Below are 20,985 nucleotides of genomic sequence, written 5' to 3'. Positions count from 1 at the left end.
TATAAAAATATTAGTTTAGATTCTAAGCTCGAGACATGCTGGATTAGTCCACAGGCTTTGATAACTTACCCGCAGTTATCGATGCCGTCGCAGATGTCGGCAAACTGTCGACACCGCCCATTGTTGCAGTCAAATTCCGGGCATTTGCTGGCGAAGATTGTCTCCGACGTCTCATCGGAGTCATCATCCGGTCCACAATCATCCACTCCGTCATTAACCCACGTCAACTGAATGCAACGACCGCTTTTGTGGCAGGTGAACTCGTTGCTGTTGCAGGTGTTTTGTTGGCAGTTCGCCTGATCCGTTCCGTCCGAGCAGTATGGAATGGAGCTGCAGAGCAGCGATCTCTGATAGCAGCGACCATTGCACACAAAGTTGAGGGTTTTGTCACAGGTATTGGCATTGCAAGGCCCCTTCGGATCGGAGCTCTCGTCGATGCCATCTTCACAGTCGTCGAATCCGTCGCACATGTCCTTGCTATCGAGGCACTGTCGCGTGCTGCGGCAGATGAATCCCGAGGTGCAATTGGGACGAATGGGAGACGGAGCCAGCTGGGGGATGCAGTGGCTGCCAGTGCCGTTGAGCGTAAACCCATCGGGACAGCGACATATGGCGCCTTTCGGAGTGTTCAAACACATTCCCGGACACTTGGACTGCGCACAGGCACTGGGTGTTTGGGGCATTGGTTGAGTGGCCACATCGAAGATCCGCAGATCTGCAGCTCTTCCGGTTCTCTGTAAATGCACCGTTGAGCTAAATGTGCTGGACAGGTTGGCCTGGTGCGCGTGGAAACGCCAAATGGTGGAATTCCTGTTGTCAGCCCAGTAAATCAGTCCATTGTACTGCACCATTGAGTAGGGATGGAACTGGTCCGACTTGAAGAGCACCTCCCGCCCGGTGCCATCCAGCTTCATGACTTCAATGGTGCCCAACCGGATATCGCACCAGTACAGCTCCTTGGTGCGGCGATCGACGTCCAGGCTGCGGGGCCATTTCATGGGTATCGCACCGGTGCCCTTGGCCAGCAGCTCCTTGTGAGTGCCATCCATCCAGGCGCTGTAGATGCCGGCCTCGCAGGATTGCGACTCCCACTGCGTCCAGTAGAGCAGCCCGGTCGTGGGGTCCAGTTCCAGGGACCTTTAAAATATGATTCATTTGTAAGAAACTCTGGGTTACATTATATCATCAACCACACTTACATGGCATCGCAGTCGGTGCTGAAGGTAAGCACCTTGCTCAGATTTTTTAAAGGAGCCACCTGCAGGCTCCGGTGGCTGGACCAGTACAGGTGATCGTTGATCCAATCGAAGGCCAGGGCGTGGACCTTCTTCAGACCGTGGGTCAGCAGTCGGGAGACACTGCCGTTGAGCGACTGACTCCGGATGCTGCACAAGGGTTCCTCTTTTCCGGCGAGACTCGCATCCGAGTCAGCGACCACATAGAACACCGCCTTGCCGCGCACGTTTACATCGATGGCCAGGGTTTTGGAGACATTGTACACCGGTACCATGACATCTGGTTGCTCACCAATTTGCTCCAGCTGCTGCACTTGCTCGGTGTCCAGCGGTACTCCGCTGATCCTAGCCAGGTGCTTGTCGCTGTAGACCAGAAATTTGTCGAGGGCGGAGAGCAGGCAGGTCGTCTGATTGTGCAACTTATACCCGGCGGTGCACAGGCATTTGGCGCTGGCGAATCCTTTCGTCCACTGGGGCACACAGATCTGATTGCAGCCAGCGTTGTTATCGCGGCAGGGATGAGCCACCTCGGGCTGCTTTTGGCGGTGGAAAATCCTTAAATTGGCACCACGGCTCACATTCGCGTGGAGGACGCGGGCCTTGAGCGTGAATTTATCGATGCTAACGATGGCCTTGTCCATCCAGGCTGCCAAATAAATTGAGTTCTCAAAGACCTCTACGGCATGGATGGTTTTCAATGGCACAGGGGTCTGAAAAAGAGGGGAATAAGAGACATCAGTCATCACAAGCCCCAAAAAGTATGCTACAGTAAACGATTTTTTTTCTGAATATTGTTAATTTAAAATCCGTTTTATATATAAATAAAAAGATGTAAGTGAATTTTTCACCAATATGTAAAAATAGAAAATATTTTAACAAGAGAACCTAGTTTGGTATTTCTATGGAAATATTTTTCCCATTAAATACTTACATCTGGTGCTCTTTTGAGGGTCCAACGGTCCTGGCCCTCGTAGTTCACACGTTCGACCTCATCCTTGTAGATATCAATCCAGTACACCAACTCATTGGCCAGGTCCAGAGTGACGCTGCTCGGGTGGTAAACTTGGTCGGTGACCAAAACAGTGCGATTGCTGCCGTCGAGCAGCGAACGCGACAAACTGGGCGTCCAATCCGTGTAAAACATATAGCCCTTGGTGGGGTCCAGCGCCAAAGATGACAGCGGATCCACCTGCTGCAATATCACGCGACAGAAGGCCATTGCGTTTGTGCACAGATAGACCAGGCCATCGTCCTCGCTAACCAAATACCAATTACCCGACAGCCAGTCCAATCGAAGTTCTGTGAAGACTGTGAAGAAAAAATAGACCAAGGCAAGCAATGAAAACCAGAACGTAGCATTCTGCATCGATAACTCGAATACTCTTAAATATGTGCGGCTCTATGAATAACCATAGCAGTTAGCTTTATTTAGAAATACTATCCAATACTATCCATATACTATCGATATTTTCGAATAGGATATAGTAAACATTTAATTACTGAACTAATTACTATTTGGTAGAGCCAGGTTGTTTATAAATATTTTTATAAATTCGGTAAAGTTCCAAGTTTATATTTGGATGGGAACTATTTTTAAGGATGGTCACCACAAATGGGAAACAAATTCTATTCTTAAACGGGATACCTTTTGCAAGGACCCCAATCGGGGTCAATATAAACGGTCACTCACATTGCTGGGGCGAGACGAAGGAGGAGAAGGGCAGTGTCCAGTTGACCCGGACGTCATCGATGCGCTGGCACCGCATCTGCAGTTCGTACCAGCTGAAGTGCAGGGCGCAGAGGGTGCGATTCCGATGCCACACGTCGAAGGCGTGGACGAAGCGAACGGGTTGCGTGAGCAGCAGCTGTTCCTCATTGCCCTCGCCATCCTTGTCCCTATCCTTATCCGTAACTTTATCATTATCCTTTGCCCCCGTGGGAGCGATGACTTCGCCACTGGTTCCGATGCGCCGTATGCCGTCCTGCGAAAGAAAAGTCAGCGTGGCCGGCTCCGTTGGCGGCACTATAAATTGAGAGGGATTAGCCGGTTGTGCATCTGGGTCCGGGAGGTTTCTGTGACCCTTACCATTGATGGCCCGGCAGCGACTGCCCTTGGTCTTCGCATAGCCGGAGACGCAGGAGCACTCGTAGGAGCCCGGCGTGTTGCGGCACACCTGGTCACAGGTGCCCGGCTCGGAGCACTCGTCGTAGTCCACGCAGCGGGTGGAGTTCGACGACTCGGGCACCTGGTTCTTGGGGCAGTAGCAGCGTGCCCCCTGCGGGGTCAGCTTGCAGTTATAGCTGCAGTTCAGCGCGGCGCAGGCAGCGTTCTGTTTATCTGTTTGGGAGTAGTGCTTATCATTAGGTCTATCTATTTTAATGTTATTATTATTATTATGTATTATGTATTATTTTACAAATTAAAGTCCGTTTTCTCTTCCTAGAAATCATATGCAAATTTAGAGATTAAAATCTATTTTTTGATTAACATAAGCTCGATAATAATGAACAATAGGCATAAGTATTACTATTAAATAATTTAAAATTCAAAATGGCCATATCATCACGAGTCCTTTTGTAATAAGGAAAAATAATTTTTAATAAAGACTAACATTCTTTGAAGTTGCGAGAGATAAGACGTAGCTTGCGTTGCAAATTTTAACCAAAGAACGTGAAAAAACTTTTCGTTGAACTAAACCGATAATATAAATTTGAAGTGCTATTTTCTTATTTGGTTTAAATAAACATGTCTAAAAACATTTAATGAATTTTTATTATGAATTATTATTTAAAAACGAATTTGATAGCAATGTTATTACTCTAAAAAAAATATAAAAGAATTCATTTTTGTATTTAGTATTGATTCCCTTTCCCAAATATCCTAGGCACCTTCATAATTTAAGTAAGGAAACTAATGAAATCGTGAACTGGAGTTTAAACTTCGTGGTACAAATTACCTATATTAAATTTGAGTACCTGAGATAACTACGCAACTAGATTACGAATTGGATAATTAAGACATTTCCATATCAATACAATAATTGGCCGCGCTATGATACTGGCCCTGTTTAGCAGTATTGGCCGGCGGAAACCGATTGAGTTGGCTTTCGGCGGCCCAATTAGCCGCTTCGGTCAGCTGCACCCACTTACCACATTGCAGCTCATCGTTATCACAGTCCCAGCGGCCGTCGCAGAAGCGGGACAACTCTAGGCAGTCGCCGTTGCGGCACTGGCTCTCGAAGGCGCGGCACTTGGGCGTAGCGCCATTCGGACCTGGTCGAAATAAGGAAGTCAGAAAGCAAGGAGGCGGTTTAGTGGGTGGCGCTAGAAGGGCCCGCGGCTTACTTACAGTTCAGTTCGTCGGATGTGTCGCCCTTGCCGCAGTCGAACTCCCCGTCGCAGAGCCAATTGTTCGGGATGCAGTGGCGGGTAACCCCGCACCGAAACTGTCCCTCGTTGCACTTGGGCGCCCCGGCTGGAAAACAGAACAGAACCAAGCTCAGTACACTCCACTCCTCCCGTACAATAACAATAACCGAAATGAAGATTTATGGTGGGGTTTGTTAGTGGTCTTGGATTGGGGCCGGTGGCTCGTTCGCTGGTCCGCTTTTCGGCCAACAAAAAGTTGCTTCTGCTGTTGTTCGTACAAATCGCTGAATTATTTCGCGAGATATCGTAAATAACACGCAAACAAGGGCAGCCGTGGCCAACTTTCGGCAGATATAAAAGTTTGAACTTCCACTTTAAGTGGAAAATCCTAGAAATAACTGTGTAATCCTGGCACTTATAATTTGAAAGGGTTACATGGGGTTGTATGGGGGGAATTGGAAAGTGTCATCAATATGGTTATCAGGTTTAAGGTGTAATTTATAGTCCTAGAGAACTACGAAAATGTGGGTAAGCATGCAATTTTTAAGCTGTAACTCCTATTTTGGGAAATTTTAATTGGGAATAGGGGTAGTTGCATCTTTTGGGAAAATGGAAGGCTACATATCTTCTAACATTTGGCACCCCATATCTGTAAATGGCAAACTGAACATACCACACATATTTTTTCCCAGAGAAATACATTCATTTTAAAAAGAAACAAATTAGGTTGGCGACCATCTGGTAACGCAGCTTTCTAAAATGGAAAATAACCCTAGGTTCCCTTCATTCCTTCTCCCCTTCATGGTCATTACCCAATTAGCTCGACTTTTATTAAAGTGAACGAGTTCTATTCTTTTTTTTGGGGGGTGACAATGGCCAACCCTTGGAGGACCATGAAAAAAATAACCGTGACAAATACGCTTGGCTAAATGGAACGTTAATTTTTTGAGTTGACTTTGCTTCCAGTTAGTTGAACTCCCCGTGGCACTTGAAAATGTTTAACAATTGGCCGGCAACATCATTTTTGACCATTTCCGAGGGCCAGAGTTGATTAAATAAATGCCGGGATCCAGTTTGGTGGTGGTCAGCATCCCAGAACGCCGTCTCCACTGCTCCCCTGACAAAATTTCTGGTCCTGTTAGCTCCGTGCTCTTTGCGTTCGGGGCGAAATAAAAAATGTAAACTTCACTCTGGACCCCGTGACTGCATGCCCTTGGGCTTATTACGTATTATATCCGTGTTGCCCTCCGCCAGCGCCATGGAAATTGCCACGCGAATTCGGGAGTACGGGAGTACGGGAATACGGAAGCACGGCAGACGGAGACATGGACACGTCCAATGGTTGTTTCTGGAGTTTAACCTCTTGGCAAGCGAAATATTTTTGGCCGTTCCCATGTGTCGCCAATGTGGCTTTTATGGTTATAGTCGCGCATGTCGGTCGGATGTCGCTCCTTGTGCTCCTGCCTCCCGGATCCCGGTTTCTCCACCCCCTGAAGGAGTGTCACCCATGCCACCCATCCGCTGTCAAGGCATTGTCATGGCTGCCTTTGATTTGGACCTCCAATGCGGCGAGAATACAACGCGTTATTTGAATTCTTCTTTGCACATTTTCCTTTTATTTGTGTCAAACAATTTGCATCTCTGAAATGCTCACAAGGAGCACAAATGTATGACTCTAGGAAAACAGGAAAATATTATAATATTGTCCGTAATGTCTGCTGTTCCCGTGCACATTCCATTTGCAGAGAAATGAGAAAGAGACCTCGTAAAAGTTGATACACTCGAAAATGGTAAACAAATACATTTTGAACAAAACAGGAATTGGAAGAAAAGTGAAGGATTATGAAAGTAGTTATGAAGGGAAAGGAATTAATGGGCATAGATTTTGAACTAAACCTTAAGCTTCTTCGAAATTTACCAAAAATTGGTATACATTTACTGTTACAATTTGTAATCAAAAACTAGAGACTAACAAACAACTACCTAGAAAATAATTACACCTTTAAGGCTTAAACATTTCCTATTTTTAAATTAGAACTTCGAAAAAAGTTCACATGTATTTGCATTTGAAATTTTCCCTAGCGGTTTGCGCCCCCCATCAAATAACTCCCTCAAAAGTGGCAACTAAAATATTGCCAAAGCTCAAATATTCACAGTTTTTAAATCCCGAGAGTCCATTTAAGTCAAGCCTCATTTAAAAGTTGCGTATAAATTTGAATAAATTTATATGGAGAGGAGATCTGAGAAAACTTTTTTGTCGCTAGTGTAACGAGGCCAGTTTAAATGCAATATATCAAGAGGCTTATATATATGACAACACTTTATAAACTCTGTGTGTGTGCCAGTACGTATGTCTGCACTCAGTTCAGTTCAGTTCAGTTTAATTGAAATTGCGCGAACGGAGGGAGGGGGCAGTACATAAGGAGAAAGTGGGGGGAGTTGGGCGAATGTAGATGACAACGATGTGCCGGGCACATTTATTATAATCTGTTGCATTAATATTTGCCGACAATTTGTCGTCTGAGTTGTCGTTGTCGTTCTCTCTCCGGCTGCAGTGCCATAAAAATTAAATTAAAAATGCCAGAACTCTCCGGGCCAGCAGCAATTGTTGCAGTTCGCCGTTGTCATTCAGCGGAGGAAAAAAAACAGAGAAAGATAAAAATGGGCACACATTAATTTTAGTCTTGTGGCTTTTTCCACTTATCAGCCCTCGAGAGTGTTAAGGACAAACGCTTAAATTTCCCAATGACAGTCGACCAGAGTTGGCTTTTAAGGTCCATGACAGGCTTTCAGTCTACGGATTTGTCGGCCAAAAATGGTTCGACAACTAATTGCATTTGCTACGGACAGCCGGTGAATGGGCCCGGTACTTTGGGCCATGTATTTGCGGTGAATTTTTAGGCCCGCCCACCTGTCATTAGGACGGACACACGGGGAATGGCCAGAAAGCGTTCCGACCAAACAGTCAAACCAATAATAAAGCAATCACCGCCTGCTAATGTCCCCAGCGGGGGTTCGGCAGCTCTTGTGGATTCCCGGATTCCACCCGGACTTACACGGATCGGGGGACACATTGGGTACTCACCGCACTCGCTGCCCTCATCGGACATGTCCGGACAGTCGGCCTTGGAGTCGCATTTCCATCGCATCGGTATGCAGAATCCATCGTTGCATGTGAAGTACGAGGCTGGGCAGGGACCTGCAATGGGAGAGATGACGGAATAATGGTCACTCAGGGCGGCAAGGAAAGGGAAACGGGCAAATGGAGGCAGCCATTCAATCAATTGCGTCCAAGTTTGAATTTTAATGAATGCAAGGAGGTGTGTGGAATGGAAGCAATTATGGTAATCTCCAAAAGTGCCATGGTTGCCAAGCAGCCATTTATCCTAGCAGTATGGTTGATCCTCTTAGCTGGTTAATTAAAGCAGCCTAAGATGCACGAGATGCATTTACGAAAATAAATAAACTAAAATTTAAATAAAGAATCGAAAGCACTGGCATATTTTCCATTATGATGAACAATTTCTATCTCTGCTTATTGCGCATTATTCTAATCGAGACCGCAATCAACGCACGCTCACATAAATTATTCCCGAATAATAATATTTGATCCACAGCTGTGACCAATAGGTTGCCAAATTATTTTTCCATTTGACATGCAGAGTGGGGACGTGTTAAGGCCGCCTTACCAACCACCCACCGACAGCCCACCGAAAAGCCTGATGCTGTTCCATTCTCTCTCTCTTCCCTGAGAACGCCAGATAATTTCAATGTTTATGCAGTTGCTGTAGCCCCAGTACGTGCCTACAATTAAACATTAACAACGGAGCCACATTGTTGGGAGCCAAATGCCGAAGTACGTGACTCAGGAACACTGCATCATTAGGCCGGTCAAAGCTGTTTCCAACATTTCGTAAACAATAAAAAACTAATTTAAATTTGCTTAGCGCTGAAAAAAGATGGTGTCGGAAATGCTTCGAGCTTCCTGATAACAACATATTCCACTCCCCAAGACCCACTTTCCAAAGTCAAACAAAAAGGTCGCCTCGTTTACTCAGCCGCCAAAAGCTGAACCTTGAGACCCCATAAAAGCCATGGTTTGGGGTTAGTGCAGCAACATAATGTATCCAACAGTCATGTCATTGAAGTGGCTCTTGCTCGTTGCCCTGGTGGCACTGCTCAGCATTGGAACTGGCACCTCGGCCAAGCCCAGGAGGACCACCATCCAGGCCAGACCTAGTCCGGAGCAGCTGAGTCTCCTCCAGCGCCTGAATGCCAGGTATTATGCCGTCCAGCAGGACGAAGAGGATGGCGATGACATTAAGGAGCACGAAGAGGATCTGGCCAACGACGCCGACGAGGATGAGGACGAGGAGGAAGGCAACGATGCCAGGGACGAGGCGGAGGAAGGCGATGAGGACGAGGTGATACAAAATCTGGATAACAAAAAGCTAACCTCTAACACCGCATACCCCAAGACAAAGACTGGATTGAAGCACCAGCAAGCGGTGGAGGAGCAGGAGCAGGAGGAGGAGCCCACCGATGAAGTCCAGGATCTCGTGGAGCCCCAGCAGGAACTCGAACAGAAAAGTGAGCTGTCCCGGGCTGAGCCAGTTAATCGCAGGCGCGGCGGAAGGCGGAACGGACGGAAGGGGCGTGGCCGCAAGAACCGCAGGGGGGGCAATCGCCGGTGCGGGGCCAAGGGAAGGCGCGGTCGTCGTGGCCAACGCAAACGCACTCCATCAAAGCGCAGCGGCAACAAGCGGCGAACGGGCAACAAGAACAAACGCCAGGGCCAGAAAAACAAAGCAGCCGCCATCAAGACGACTGCAGCGCCAGCCACCAAGGTGGCCTAAAGCGTTAAGTACCCCCACCTCTGAATGCAGCTTTACAACTCGTTTAAACAGCAGCCAAACTTACAATAAATAAACAAAAACCACATACTTTGCCTGCCTCTTTTTTCCCATCGAATTTCCAGATGAGTGTCGTTCAAAAATAAAAAGGAGCCGTTTCCTAATATTTAAAACCTAAAGACTTGCCGAGTTAGCGAATATATCGCGTCTTATGTGTTTTTTTAAAACAGTTTTTAATTTAAAACAAGCCTATTCCAATTTTAATAATCCTACGATAAAAGTATCTTAAAAACATTGTTTTTAATCTTTAAATATTCATTTATTTTTAGCTTGCGGGTATATTCACTTCAATACTCTTGTAATCCGTTAGATTAAACAGTATGTAGGAGCCAAAGAATTCAATATTCACAGGATAATGCCTGCGCAGCGTAGTCTGCTTCATATTAGCTGGGCAGTCCGATTTGAGGACGCAAATCCTGCGATCAGGATCGATTATGTAGCCCTCTTTGCAGACGCAAGGGCCCCCACATTTATTGAAACAGGAACCGCTTAGAAATTCACAAGTTTCCGGGCAGGGACTGGGACACTTTTCCAGGGTTCCATTGACAGAGCAATCTATTTTCGTAGTATCAAGTTCCAGAGGATCTAGTGCAAAAGTACTCTTGATTAAAACGTATGTTAATAGGAAACTGATCATATTTCCATGCTAAATTTTTTTCAAATGGCCGAGGCTGGCCAGAAGCAATTATTATTGGGCCATGCTATTTAAATTAGCCACGCTTTAGCATAACCAATTTAATTACCTAGTGTCCGCTGAATACATTGAATATATTTCCTTAGTTGCCTTTTTGCATTTTATGTAGGTTACTGCAGGTTGGAAGTTTTTTATTGGAATAAATTCAGCGAATAATAAATTAAAACTCAGCAGAAAACTAGCACCGAATTAATTTATATTTAATTCCCCAGGAGTAATGTTTTCAGCTCAACGTAAAACAAGGGCTTAGCAGCAACGATCTGCAAATATCGCTGTACATATCCGATGGAATAAACTTTATTGTAGCATACTTTTCGAACCAAATACTCACGTACTGCAGCAGAGAAAGTTTTTATCGCGAATTCATACACACAGGTGTGTGTGCCAGGTAGCAACCGCAAGTCATAAATTTCGCCAGCTATTCCGCTTTTGTTATAGTGCTTTTTTATGTATTTATGCCGCTTTTCTTCTATGACCCCATAAATTATAGAGCGCTGCAATTTCGTTTAGCCGCTTTTGCACTGTTCGAAATTAGTTTTACGCCTCTTTTTGATTTAGTTCATATTGAGCTTTAGTGCTTGCTCCACATAAAAATCAAAATAAAGGATTGGCGGTGCAGCTTGGGAGCCAACTTCTCCGCCAACTCTGGCTGGGATGCACTCAATTTCAGTTTGTTTTCCCTTCAGCTTATCTTTTGCCCTGGTTGGGTTCGTTTACCTGACAACGTCGTCATGCCAATCGTTTGTATAAGGATGTTCCACAGAAAATTCTTCTGATTTCAGTTGGATTTGGTGTATAAAGGTTTTTACGAAATTAAATATTGCGCACCTTATTAAAATACTTCAAAAAAAATGAAGACGATAAGGTGAATGGAATGTCACTAAATTTATCATTTCATTTACATAAGACACATATTAAAGAACTCCGAAGTTTAATAAATACGTTTTAATATCTCTAAATTTCTTTTTAAACATGATGTTTTATAAAAAAGATTATTTAGTTGGATAGCAAACTAGTTTGTTAAAGATGCAATCTGTTAATTTAAACAAAACTAGGAGATACTCTTACTTAACTAACCAACCTTAAAGCAAGAAACAAGGCTTAGTCTGTTGAACACTTATAAAATACAATTTTAGAGCCACCTAGAGGATGGTACGGGTACCTCCGACTATGCAAGGTCCTTGTAACCTATAAACTTAGTTATTCAGATCTTTGAGTATATTATTGCGATTGATATGTTTATTGGCATGTGGAAAGGTATGGGTTAATAAAACCAACTAAAATGTACACTAAAATAAAATATTTATATCTGTGGGCGCCAGACAGACTTTTGCACTCGTGGCACTATGCTGAAACTAAATTGGGCTGCCTTAGAACACCAGAACTTGTACGCTTAATCCCAACTTTCTAGGTTTTATACATACAATTTAGAGAACTCCGCGTACATACAGGAAAATGGACGGACGGACGAAAATGGGTATAACTTTATATTATTATATACTTTATACTTTCCTTCCTACCTGTTACATACTTTCTGACGAATACAATATACCTTTTTACTCAACGAGTATAAACTAAATAAATGTACTAAAACTTAAGTTACGTACTTTCTTCCATAAAATGTCAGACTATAGGAGTTTTATTAATTAAAGATAATTTTCATTACATCGCTTCTCTCCCCAGCGAAATTCCTTTCGAGAACATTGAGAGACGTTATCCTGTGTTTACTCTGTCTACCTGTAGCCAATTTCGAGTTGCTCTTATCTGTCTGGACTGCTGCTGGCAGTTGGTCAGCACAATGGGATGGGGCAAGTACTCCTCCGGCTGGACGGTTGTGTGGGCGAGTGGTCCTGTGATCCTGTCTCTGTTTCAGGTCCTGTCTCCCCCGAATGGTCTGCCAGCAGACGGCTGCCTGCCACTGACATTTGCCAAATCAAATAGAAATTTTAATTGACTCTTGGCTGGCAGGACGTGCCAACGCTTTAGTTTCCAACTTGGTTTCCTTTTTCGGCGCTGGCCCTTTAATTCTATCGGGGCTTTAACGCAGCTCTATTACTTGAGCTTTAAAGTCCTTGTTCCTAGCTATTTGCTCTGATTTCGAGCGACCCGACCTCTGCCCTGAATCTCCGCTTGTTTTTCCATCAACAGGAAAACGGGTTAAGCGCCTTTTGGGCTCGAAGGGAAATTTGCATCTGTCGCTGTTGCGAATTATGTGGGCGCACACGGAAAGCAGAAAGTTTCGGATTCAGGACTCAGATCCAGTTCAGCTTTACCCCCCGCCTTCCCCACCTCTGCTCCCCTCTATTTGTCAACAACTTTGCGCGCATTTTATACCCAGTACTCTAAGGGGTATATTGGTTTTAGTTTATGTTTTAGATACCCATACGGAAACCTTTTGCTTGGGGAAGAAATGGAATTTTTTAAAATAAAAATTGGAATGATGAAAAATCGATCACTGGATTTTCAGGTATTCATAACGTCATTAGAAATAATTGATTTTATCCATTGAAAATAGATTCTTAAAGGAATATTTGTGTTAATAAATTCACTTGCGTTATATTATCCTATTTAAAGTCGTTAAAGTAAGGTAAAAGGCCTCACGACTTTTGTTTGATTCTTTAATAACTGATTGATACAAACGTTTTTTAGAAATAATTATTTGTAACCTTTCAAAAAAAGATTTTCAAAGTAATATTTGTGTTAATAATTTCTCTAGCCATTTTATAATTATATTTAAAATAAAACAAAAGGCCTGTTTGATTCTTGCATAACTGATTGGATTTCTTTTAAGAAGTGGCTATTTCAATTAAATCCAGTTAATGTATGACTAGATTTATTGTGTGCCAGGTACCTTCTAGTCGAGAACTCTAGGAAAACTTTCCTTCTTGTTTTTTTACTCATGTTTTTGTTTGCTTTTTGGGTCAAAAAGATGTGTGTTTGTGCGCGTTGGTTGTCTGTGTGTAACATAGTTTTTCACTTAATTAGCGCGCTGAATGACGCGTTGACAGTTGGCAGGAGTACGTGCCACGCCTGAGGGGTATGCAACACACAATTTTCCGTGATTGTTGTTGTCTCTGGTTGTTTGAGGGGAGCGGCAGTTGTCGGCTGAGCAATGTGCCAGAGATTTCAGGGATTTCGTGATGCCTGAACTTCCAACTGCATCGAGGCTGCGCTCATAATTAAGGACAATTGGTGTTTATTACGGAAATAAAAGGTCAACAAATTGGTATTGAAATTTATATCAAACAATTAATTAAATGTAATTACACTTGCAATAAGCCCTGCTCACTTTAATGAGTAACTGTGTAATTTTTAGGGTTTTTGATTAAAAAATTAAACGAAATTTTATTTATTTTTTCTATCTCTATATTGTGTGAATTTATTGCATGTCTTAACAAACTGCATGGTTCTAACAAATTTATGTTTTCTGTTTATAATTCAAGTAATTACATCTTTTTAATTCCCACATTGCTAACTAACTTTTTATAACAGGACTTAAGATCTCTGAGCTCTTCAGCAAACAAGTATGAAACACATTTAAATTATTCTAAAAGCCCTTATTTATATTAAGACCTCTCTCTCTAAAGTTGGTTATAATCTGTCTGAGAATAAAATGTTTTAATGTGTTGGAACTGACGCTCGAAATGAAAAGCCACTTGATAATGTTCTTAAGGCTTTAATTTCCTATGGAATGATGAATACCATCCTTGAACACAATTGTGGTTAAAATGTTGCCAGACATCGATAAATTATGACGAGCTGCATAATTGCCCCTTAAATTCACAACAAACTTAACGATTGAATGTTAAACTTCCCACACGAAACTCAGAGCATCCTTCACTCCGAATTGGGTCCATGAATATCGTAAAGATTTTCACTGCCGGCAGCCGACGAATTTCCGTTGTCAGCTCGTGCAATTTGCAGTTCACACATCACTTTTACTTCCGCCATCACCCGTCTCAATGCTTTTCGCCAGCTTTTCGTCTTCTTACGCCTTTAATGGAAAACTTTGTGAAAATTTGCACAACTCTCTGGGAAGATTCTTTTTTGATGTCACAACATTTTCGCAGCTACTTTTAATAAGCGGTACCAAGGCAACGTTTATCACTCCTCAAAAATCGATGGCTTAAAAAAGCATTTAATAAAAAATAAAAGGATATTGTACACGGAGAATAGGAAATCTAAATATTCAATAAAAATACAATTTAAAGTGACCATAGCACATTATATATGTATATTTTTACTGAGTATTTAAATACGGAATAGGTTGTTAACCAAAAACTAAAATAAATATAATACGGAAAGCAGGACATTCATTATTTTCTCCGTGTATTGGTAGTAAATTTGCATCCGCTAAATTGATAAGCAAAAAAAAGAGAATGCCCATGCTTTTAAAAATTAATTTCATTATAGATGATTCCAGGCATAAAAACGTGATAAAGGTGACAGAGTGTTGAGGGCGGTACAGATTTCCGGCTGGGCATGGTCAAAAGCAAGCCGTGGGGCCCGGAGGAAACAGGAAGCAGGAGCTGCATCCTGTGGGGTTTTCCCCGCTGCGGTGCCGTCCAGCATCTGGCCGTACATACAAATATGGCGGCTTCCGTTGGCATTTCAACTTCCTTGTACTGCGGTCTCAATTTTCATTTATATCGACAGCCCCATCTGATGCGATATCCTTGCCCGTTCGCCTCTCCATGTCCCTATGCATAATTTAATGCACCGAAGTGCGCATAATGAGCGTGATTGACATAAATGTACTTTAAATGCATACGGGAATCGGTTCTGAATTGCGCCTGTGAAAGCGGATGGGAGGATTGAGTTTGCAGGCCATGACAGGCCAAACACCGCCGACATTTCTCCTAAAGAGATGCCAATACAGCTTTTCCACACAGAAAGAAAACAACGATCAATTTGATATACGCATGGAATAACTTTTATCATTTCTTGGATTTCATTTTTGAGAAAATATCGCCTTAAATTACTCTGGGTGAGAGCGAGAAAGCCATATTCGAAACTCTTCACAATAGAAAAGGAGAGAAAAACATGATGTCTTCTTAATTTTGTTTCTGTGCACAAAAAGTGAATAATTTTATTTCCGTATATAATGAAAATATTTTAATTATGTCATAATCCAAAAAGAGTTAGACACCGCAGTTTATAATACAGTCGAGGAAAAATTCCAAATACATTTCTATGAATTTAAATTTGTAAAGGCGAAAGGAAAAACCAATTTTCTTGTTTCCTAACCATTTTATTTTAGCTTTGGCCAGTTGTTCTCTTTTTGGGTTAATTTTTTCAGAATAGCTCGCTGCCATCTCTGCATGTTTGAATAGGATGGCGTTGGGGGGGAGGACATTTTGGGATAGCTTTGGGGCAGATAGCCGTGTCCGGCTTTGGCTTGTTTGTCGTGGACATTGGACTTTGCCGGCGTTTTTGGTTTCGGTTTGCTCGCTCGGTTTGTTGTCTGTGGCCGTATGTTTTCGGCACTTAAATCGAGTTTATTACGTGCTTTCTGCCCGGCCCAATGGAGAAAATGGGGGCTGAGCCAGTGCACTGCTAAAAGCCAAATCACTTAGAACCGAAAAGTAAAATAAAACTTTAACCCTAACTTTACTTCAACTGGGCAAGCAATTTGTTTTGTCTGTAACCACACAAACTTGTAAATGAGTGCTTCGTTTATTAAATTTAATTGTTTTTGGGGTGGCAAAAAAATGAACGAGAACTTTTTCTATCGGAGTTTTTGAAACATTTATGAGTTAGCAAGAAAGGGGACTACGATATTAAGCATGTCGAAATTCACATCAGTAAGAAAACCACCTGAGTGCATTGCCCATTTTTCAAAAAAATAATAAGCCAGTCTATTTGACTTTCTACAAGACTATCCAGTTTCCCTTTGCACACTTTGCCGAAAATTGAGATATTATTTTGCATCCGGATGGACCATAAAAAGTTGCAGCATCATCAACGCTTGTCGAGGGACATAAATGGGGAAAACTGCGAGGAGGAGGAATCCTGCAAAAGGGCTGCAAAACTTTCTCTTTGCATTTGAGGAAAAACTTTGTAGCAAATATTTAAAAGAGCTCCCTCTGCTTTCCTTTCGCACTCGCACTACCAATTTTTCTTCCATTTTATTGCTATGTTTTTTGGTTGCCTAAAGGCCAAACTTGCATTAATGAGGCAAAACTTGAGGAGAAATGGAGCTAAGGAAACAATAAAGACTTCAACACCTTTTTGTAAAAAAACTGCATATTAACAAAGTTAACTTTGAGTCCAAATATTAAATTTTAGAAATAAAATGTAGCGAATTTTCATAAATATACCCTTCAAATGGTAAGCAAGCGTTTATACTCTATCTATAAAGCCACCCAAAAATATTTATTATATAAAATGAGGATATCCAAGTACTTAAAATTCTGCCAAATAAGTTTTTTAAGCACAGAGAAGAAGCAAATCTAAATCAATAGTGTATAAAAATGCATATAACGTCGAACTCACTGATTAAAATAAAAAGTATGCAGAACTGAAAAATGTGCACAGACAATGCAAACTTTTCCAGGGCAGCATTATTTTGCAGTCTGCAAACTTTACCCTTCCATAGGTTCATGTTGTGTTCAAGTTTCGGGTTAGGGTTTGAGTCAATAACTTAAAGCACTTGATGCCTTTTCATGCTTTCCCCGGCCTGCATCATCATCATCATCATCACATTTGTGGGCCTCTCGTCTTTTCAATCTCTTTCTGGATGTTGAAAATTTCCTTCGCAAATGTTTATAAACACAATTTTCTAGTTGTGGCAAAAGTTATATTATTGGAGCAGCCCCCCTCCCCTGCTATCTGATGCACTATGATTTATATGTAAGCGATCATCAATCTTCTTTAGCTGACATGGTTGTTGTTGGTTCTGTTACTGCCAGTTGAGTGGAGCCGAACAACCAGGCTTTAAATGATTTTCTTTTTGTCTCCCATTGATTTCCCAACTCCTAAGACTGCAAATTCATTTTGCTTGTTTCTGGGCAGGAAGGAAGGATGTCAGGACGGAAGGGCGGAAGAACCGGGAAGGATGTGGGGCGTGGATGTGTTGTGGCTTGTCGTGTCTGTCATTGTCATGTACTTGTCGTACCCGGGGACAATGAATGCATTTGCTGCAGCACAAAAAACTCCAGCGACAACCACAGCAAACAGCAATCAATCGATGATTTCTATTCATTTTTAAACACTTTGGCATAGAGTGTTCTGAGCACTATGCCTTGTAAATTGGAGAGGCTGTTGTAATATTAAAAGCTCTATTACAAAAGTGGATTCTTCGATTAAGAATACCCATTGTTACTTCACTTTGCAAGATAAATAAATGTATTACACCATAATTTGGATGTGGGGGTGTTTATACAACAAAATTGTTGAGTTAAAATTACAAAATTTGGAATAAAATACATATTACATATACTGTTTCTAACAAGAGTGGGGTGGATCTGTATTACACACTTAAGCCCCAATTAAAAGAAATGATTTTATTTAAGATTATAAAATATTAATTAATATTGTTAAGGCGAACAATATATTTTTACTTCATACAACAATATTAACCATTACAAATTCGGTAAAAAGTTTGACCAGGAATTGTTAAAAGGAAGCAAAACTTTCTGCATTTTTTAAGCCAACTTTAATTTTATTCATTGCGCTTCGGTTTTATTTTAGAGAAAATTGTGCGGCCCCAAATTAGTACACAGTTTGATTTGTGGTGATTTCATTATGCTGTTGACAGAGCTTTACGCCCTGTTCGTCTTTTGTGGCGCATACACAATGTTTAACCACATATTAGACACACGCCATGTAGAACAACCAATTTATTTACCCAACTACTCAACTCGAATTGTGTAGCTACTTCGCCTGAAGTGATTGCCAGGCGACAATGTTTTTGGGACCAAGATATCCCCATTATCCTCTTAGCTGCTCCATTCGTTATTCACTTTATCGGCCTGCTCCTTCCGAAAAGCACTCCCTTGGAGCCTTTGAGGTGGCCAGCACTTTGAGGCACTTGTGGATCCCTGGCTGATGACTTTTAAAACGTGACTCCACCTCTGACCTTTGAGGCCCTCTTTTTATTGCTCTGACATTGGCCGCAAAAAACGCTCCAAATGATTAGCCAGCCAGAAGAGTTGGGTTAGGGAAAAGTTGGAGCTACGCATATTTTAAGTGGCAAAGTTTCGGGGGGCTAGGGCTAAAGAAAATTGTTGCCTCCACTACTATTTCCCATTTCCCAGGCACACTACGATGCAATAAAAAATACTGGTGGGTGCAGAGGGGGCGAAGCCAAGTAAATAAAAAATTATTGCAAAACTTTTCCATGCAATAAACGATGAAAGTAAGACCTTCTTCAAGAAGGCAGCAGAGCATGAAAATCGCAGTAAAAATAGTTACAGCAACGACACTAAGAACGGGATCTCTCGCAAGAACATCATCTTTCAGTGGCATGTCTGCCTACAATGTCTCGGCACCCCCAATTGCGTAATCAACGCAGGTGCCACCCACCAAGATCTGCAGCAGTGGCATCAGTCCACCCCCTTCCGATTCCCATAATGCCGAGCAGCGGACAACACTTTCGTTGGCATGGCTCACACGCTTCCATAGTTGAGGCAGACGTGACAAGGGCACAATGTTGCACTGTACAGTGGGCCTGGGAGCCCTAAATAATAAATGTTCATGCTTACTCGTACAGCTGGCTTCGATAAAATGTAAGTGGTCTTATTATCAAAACTTGGAGAGACACTAAAACACAGTATTTTATATCAAAAGTGTAAAACTAGTTTTTTATACTGCACAGAGAACAATTTCATAAGATTAGAGGATCATTTTGATAAAATTCATTATCCATTATATTTAAATGCGAGGCGTATCACTTTATTGAGTTCGCCATCTTGATTTAGTTTTCTGTTTCTGCTTCGGAAAGTTTTTAATATTGATTTTATTAATAAAAGAATAACTATCGCTTTTTTGCCTTTTTCGATTGGATAGAATTTCCAAAAAGAGTAAATCCAAGAAATAATATTCCTTTATGTTAAATTAACATTGATCAATGGTCAAAATGATACTTAATAAATGTACAATGCGAATATCAAATTATTATTTTGTGTTTTAAAAATAGATTTACTTTCAACGATAAGAATTCCAACACAAGAATATTAAAAAAAGAAACAAATATCAAGAGTTATAAGTCATCTAAGAACATACTGACCTTTGATCGGTTTCAATAGTTTTCGCGTCGATTTGAAATGAATTGATAAATGAGGTTTTGATTTATTATGACTAGTATTTACTGACAGCAACACATTTTAATGTCGTACGTCAGGCTTATAAAATCCATCATTTCAATTGATTGTTGTACAAATTCAATTGGCGTTTATACGAGCAATCAAATGCCCATAAAGAAGCATTTATTTTCGGCAAACAGTTATCGATTTATTTAATTGGGGACTGCTGTTCGCAGCCCATTGTCCGGTGACTGGGCAGTTATTAGAGAAGATGTTGCAGCTATCAAAATGCCATAAAAGCGAATGTTAAACTGAGCTGCCGTAAACTGCTCACAATGCGGCCGTATTCCTTGGCTGCTGATGTAGAGGAAGCAAATGTTTTCCAGTCAGTTAGGGGCTGGAGACTGGAGGATGGGGAAAAGGGGCAAATCGAGTGAGCCGGCCTCAATTAGCCCCCAGTTTGATTAGAGGATGGGAGCAGTTGGCCTAGTGGAAAAATTTCCATTACACTTAGCATGCCACACGCCCCATTCCTCATCGCCATCCCATCTCCATTCGCATTTCTCTTAGGGGTTCTTTCTTTTCATTAGCTAAGTGCCGGAGTGCGGGCTATCCAAAGAGCCTCCGAACAATATAATTTTTATTTGCCCCTCTGTTTTTGTAATTATCCGATGCAAGAGAGTCCCTCTTATACAGCCTTAAACTTTTCGGGCGTTGATCTATTTTATCTGTTCCCTCAAGTGGCATAAATCACACAGAACACTCGGGCACTGACACAATGGGATAATTAGATGAGAATTGAGACATTCAAATTAAATTGGTCTGTATATATGCGTATAAGGCGTTCACCGATCTCGACACATAAAGAAAATGTTATGGACAAGGATAGGAACAAAGATATTAGAGAGATAAATAATAAAGTCGGCATATTCGGGACTTCATACCCTGAATTTTGGCTTATATGTGTAGTATTCAAAAAGGAAGAAAATGTTACGTACGAGGATATGAGCAAAGACATCAAAAAGACATCGCCATATTCGGTACTAGATAATCAGAATTTAGTCTCATAAAGTAAAAGTTAAATATCAAAGTGTCAAAAATGAAGTAAGAAAATATGAATTATATGAAGAAAACAAATTATTTAATATTTTGAAATATTTTTGCTTCTGTATAGCCGCTGATCTTTCTGGGAATTACTTCATAGTGGATCCAACAAGGGAGGTTTCTCAATAACTTACATGGGGAACATATTCATTTCGGTGAGGCATCTAAAACTGCTTTAAAGCACTTCTTCAACAGGCATAAAGAACATTATACTTATTATCATTCATCACCGCATAATACACACACAAATTGTCATAAAGAAAGGGGCATTATAAAAATATTACTCGTAAAGCACAGCCTGGGGAAATTTCAGAATAATAGACAAACGTGACCAACGGATAACGAGGACAAACATGATTTTCACTTAAACGAAAACTTTTTGGCAAGAAATCCTTTAAAGACCAGGATATGCGGAGTGAAAAGGA

The 20,985-nt window shown here is 41.7% G+C and overlaps 2 protein-coding genes across 2 annotated transcripts in view; one reads left to right on the top strand and one right to left on the bottom strand.

Annotated features, from left to right (window-relative positions):
• LOC119551824 (prolow-density lipoprotein receptor-related protein 1) overlaps positions 1-20,985 on the bottom strand; it is a 66,180-nt gene that overhangs the window by 19,065 nt on the left and 26,130 nt on the right. Inside the window, exons 2-9 of the mRNA XM_037861385.1 lie at positions 7,690-7,803; positions 4,585-4,710; positions 4,386-4,508; positions 3,322-3,573; positions 2,926-3,258; positions 2,167-2,543; positions 1,200-1,945; positions 70-1,137 (exon numbers count right to left, since the gene is read on the bottom strand). Of these exons, the coding sequence (XP_037717313.1) occupies positions 70-1,137; positions 1,200-1,945; positions 2,167-2,543; positions 2,926-3,258; positions 3,322-3,573; positions 4,386-4,508; positions 4,585-4,710; positions 7,690-7,803 (3,139 nt within the window). The remainder of the gene's footprint in view (positions 1-69; positions 1,138-1,199; positions 1,946-2,166; positions 2,544-2,925; positions 3,259-3,321; positions 3,574-4,385; positions 4,509-4,584; positions 4,711-7,689; positions 7,804-20,985) is intronic.
• LOC119551825 (protein nemuri) lies at positions 8,733-9,548 on the top strand. Its single transcript, XM_037861386.1, has one exon. It carries the CDS (start codon positions 8,741-8,743, stop codon positions 9,458-9,460), a length of 720 nt encoding a protein of 239 aa, XP_037717314.1. The 5' UTR covers positions 8,733-8,740; the 3' UTR covers positions 9,461-9,548.

This window comes from Drosophila subpulchrella, chromosome 2R, assembly GCF_014743375.2.
Source record: "Drosophila subpulchrella strain 33 F10 #4 breed RU33 chromosome 2R, RU_Dsub_v1.1 Primary Assembly, whole genome shotgun sequence".
Classification (NCBI taxonomy): Eukaryota; Metazoa; Arthropoda; class Insecta; order Diptera; family Drosophilidae; genus Drosophila; species Drosophila subpulchrella.
This window is presented reverse-complemented; position numbering and strand designations above follow the sequence as displayed.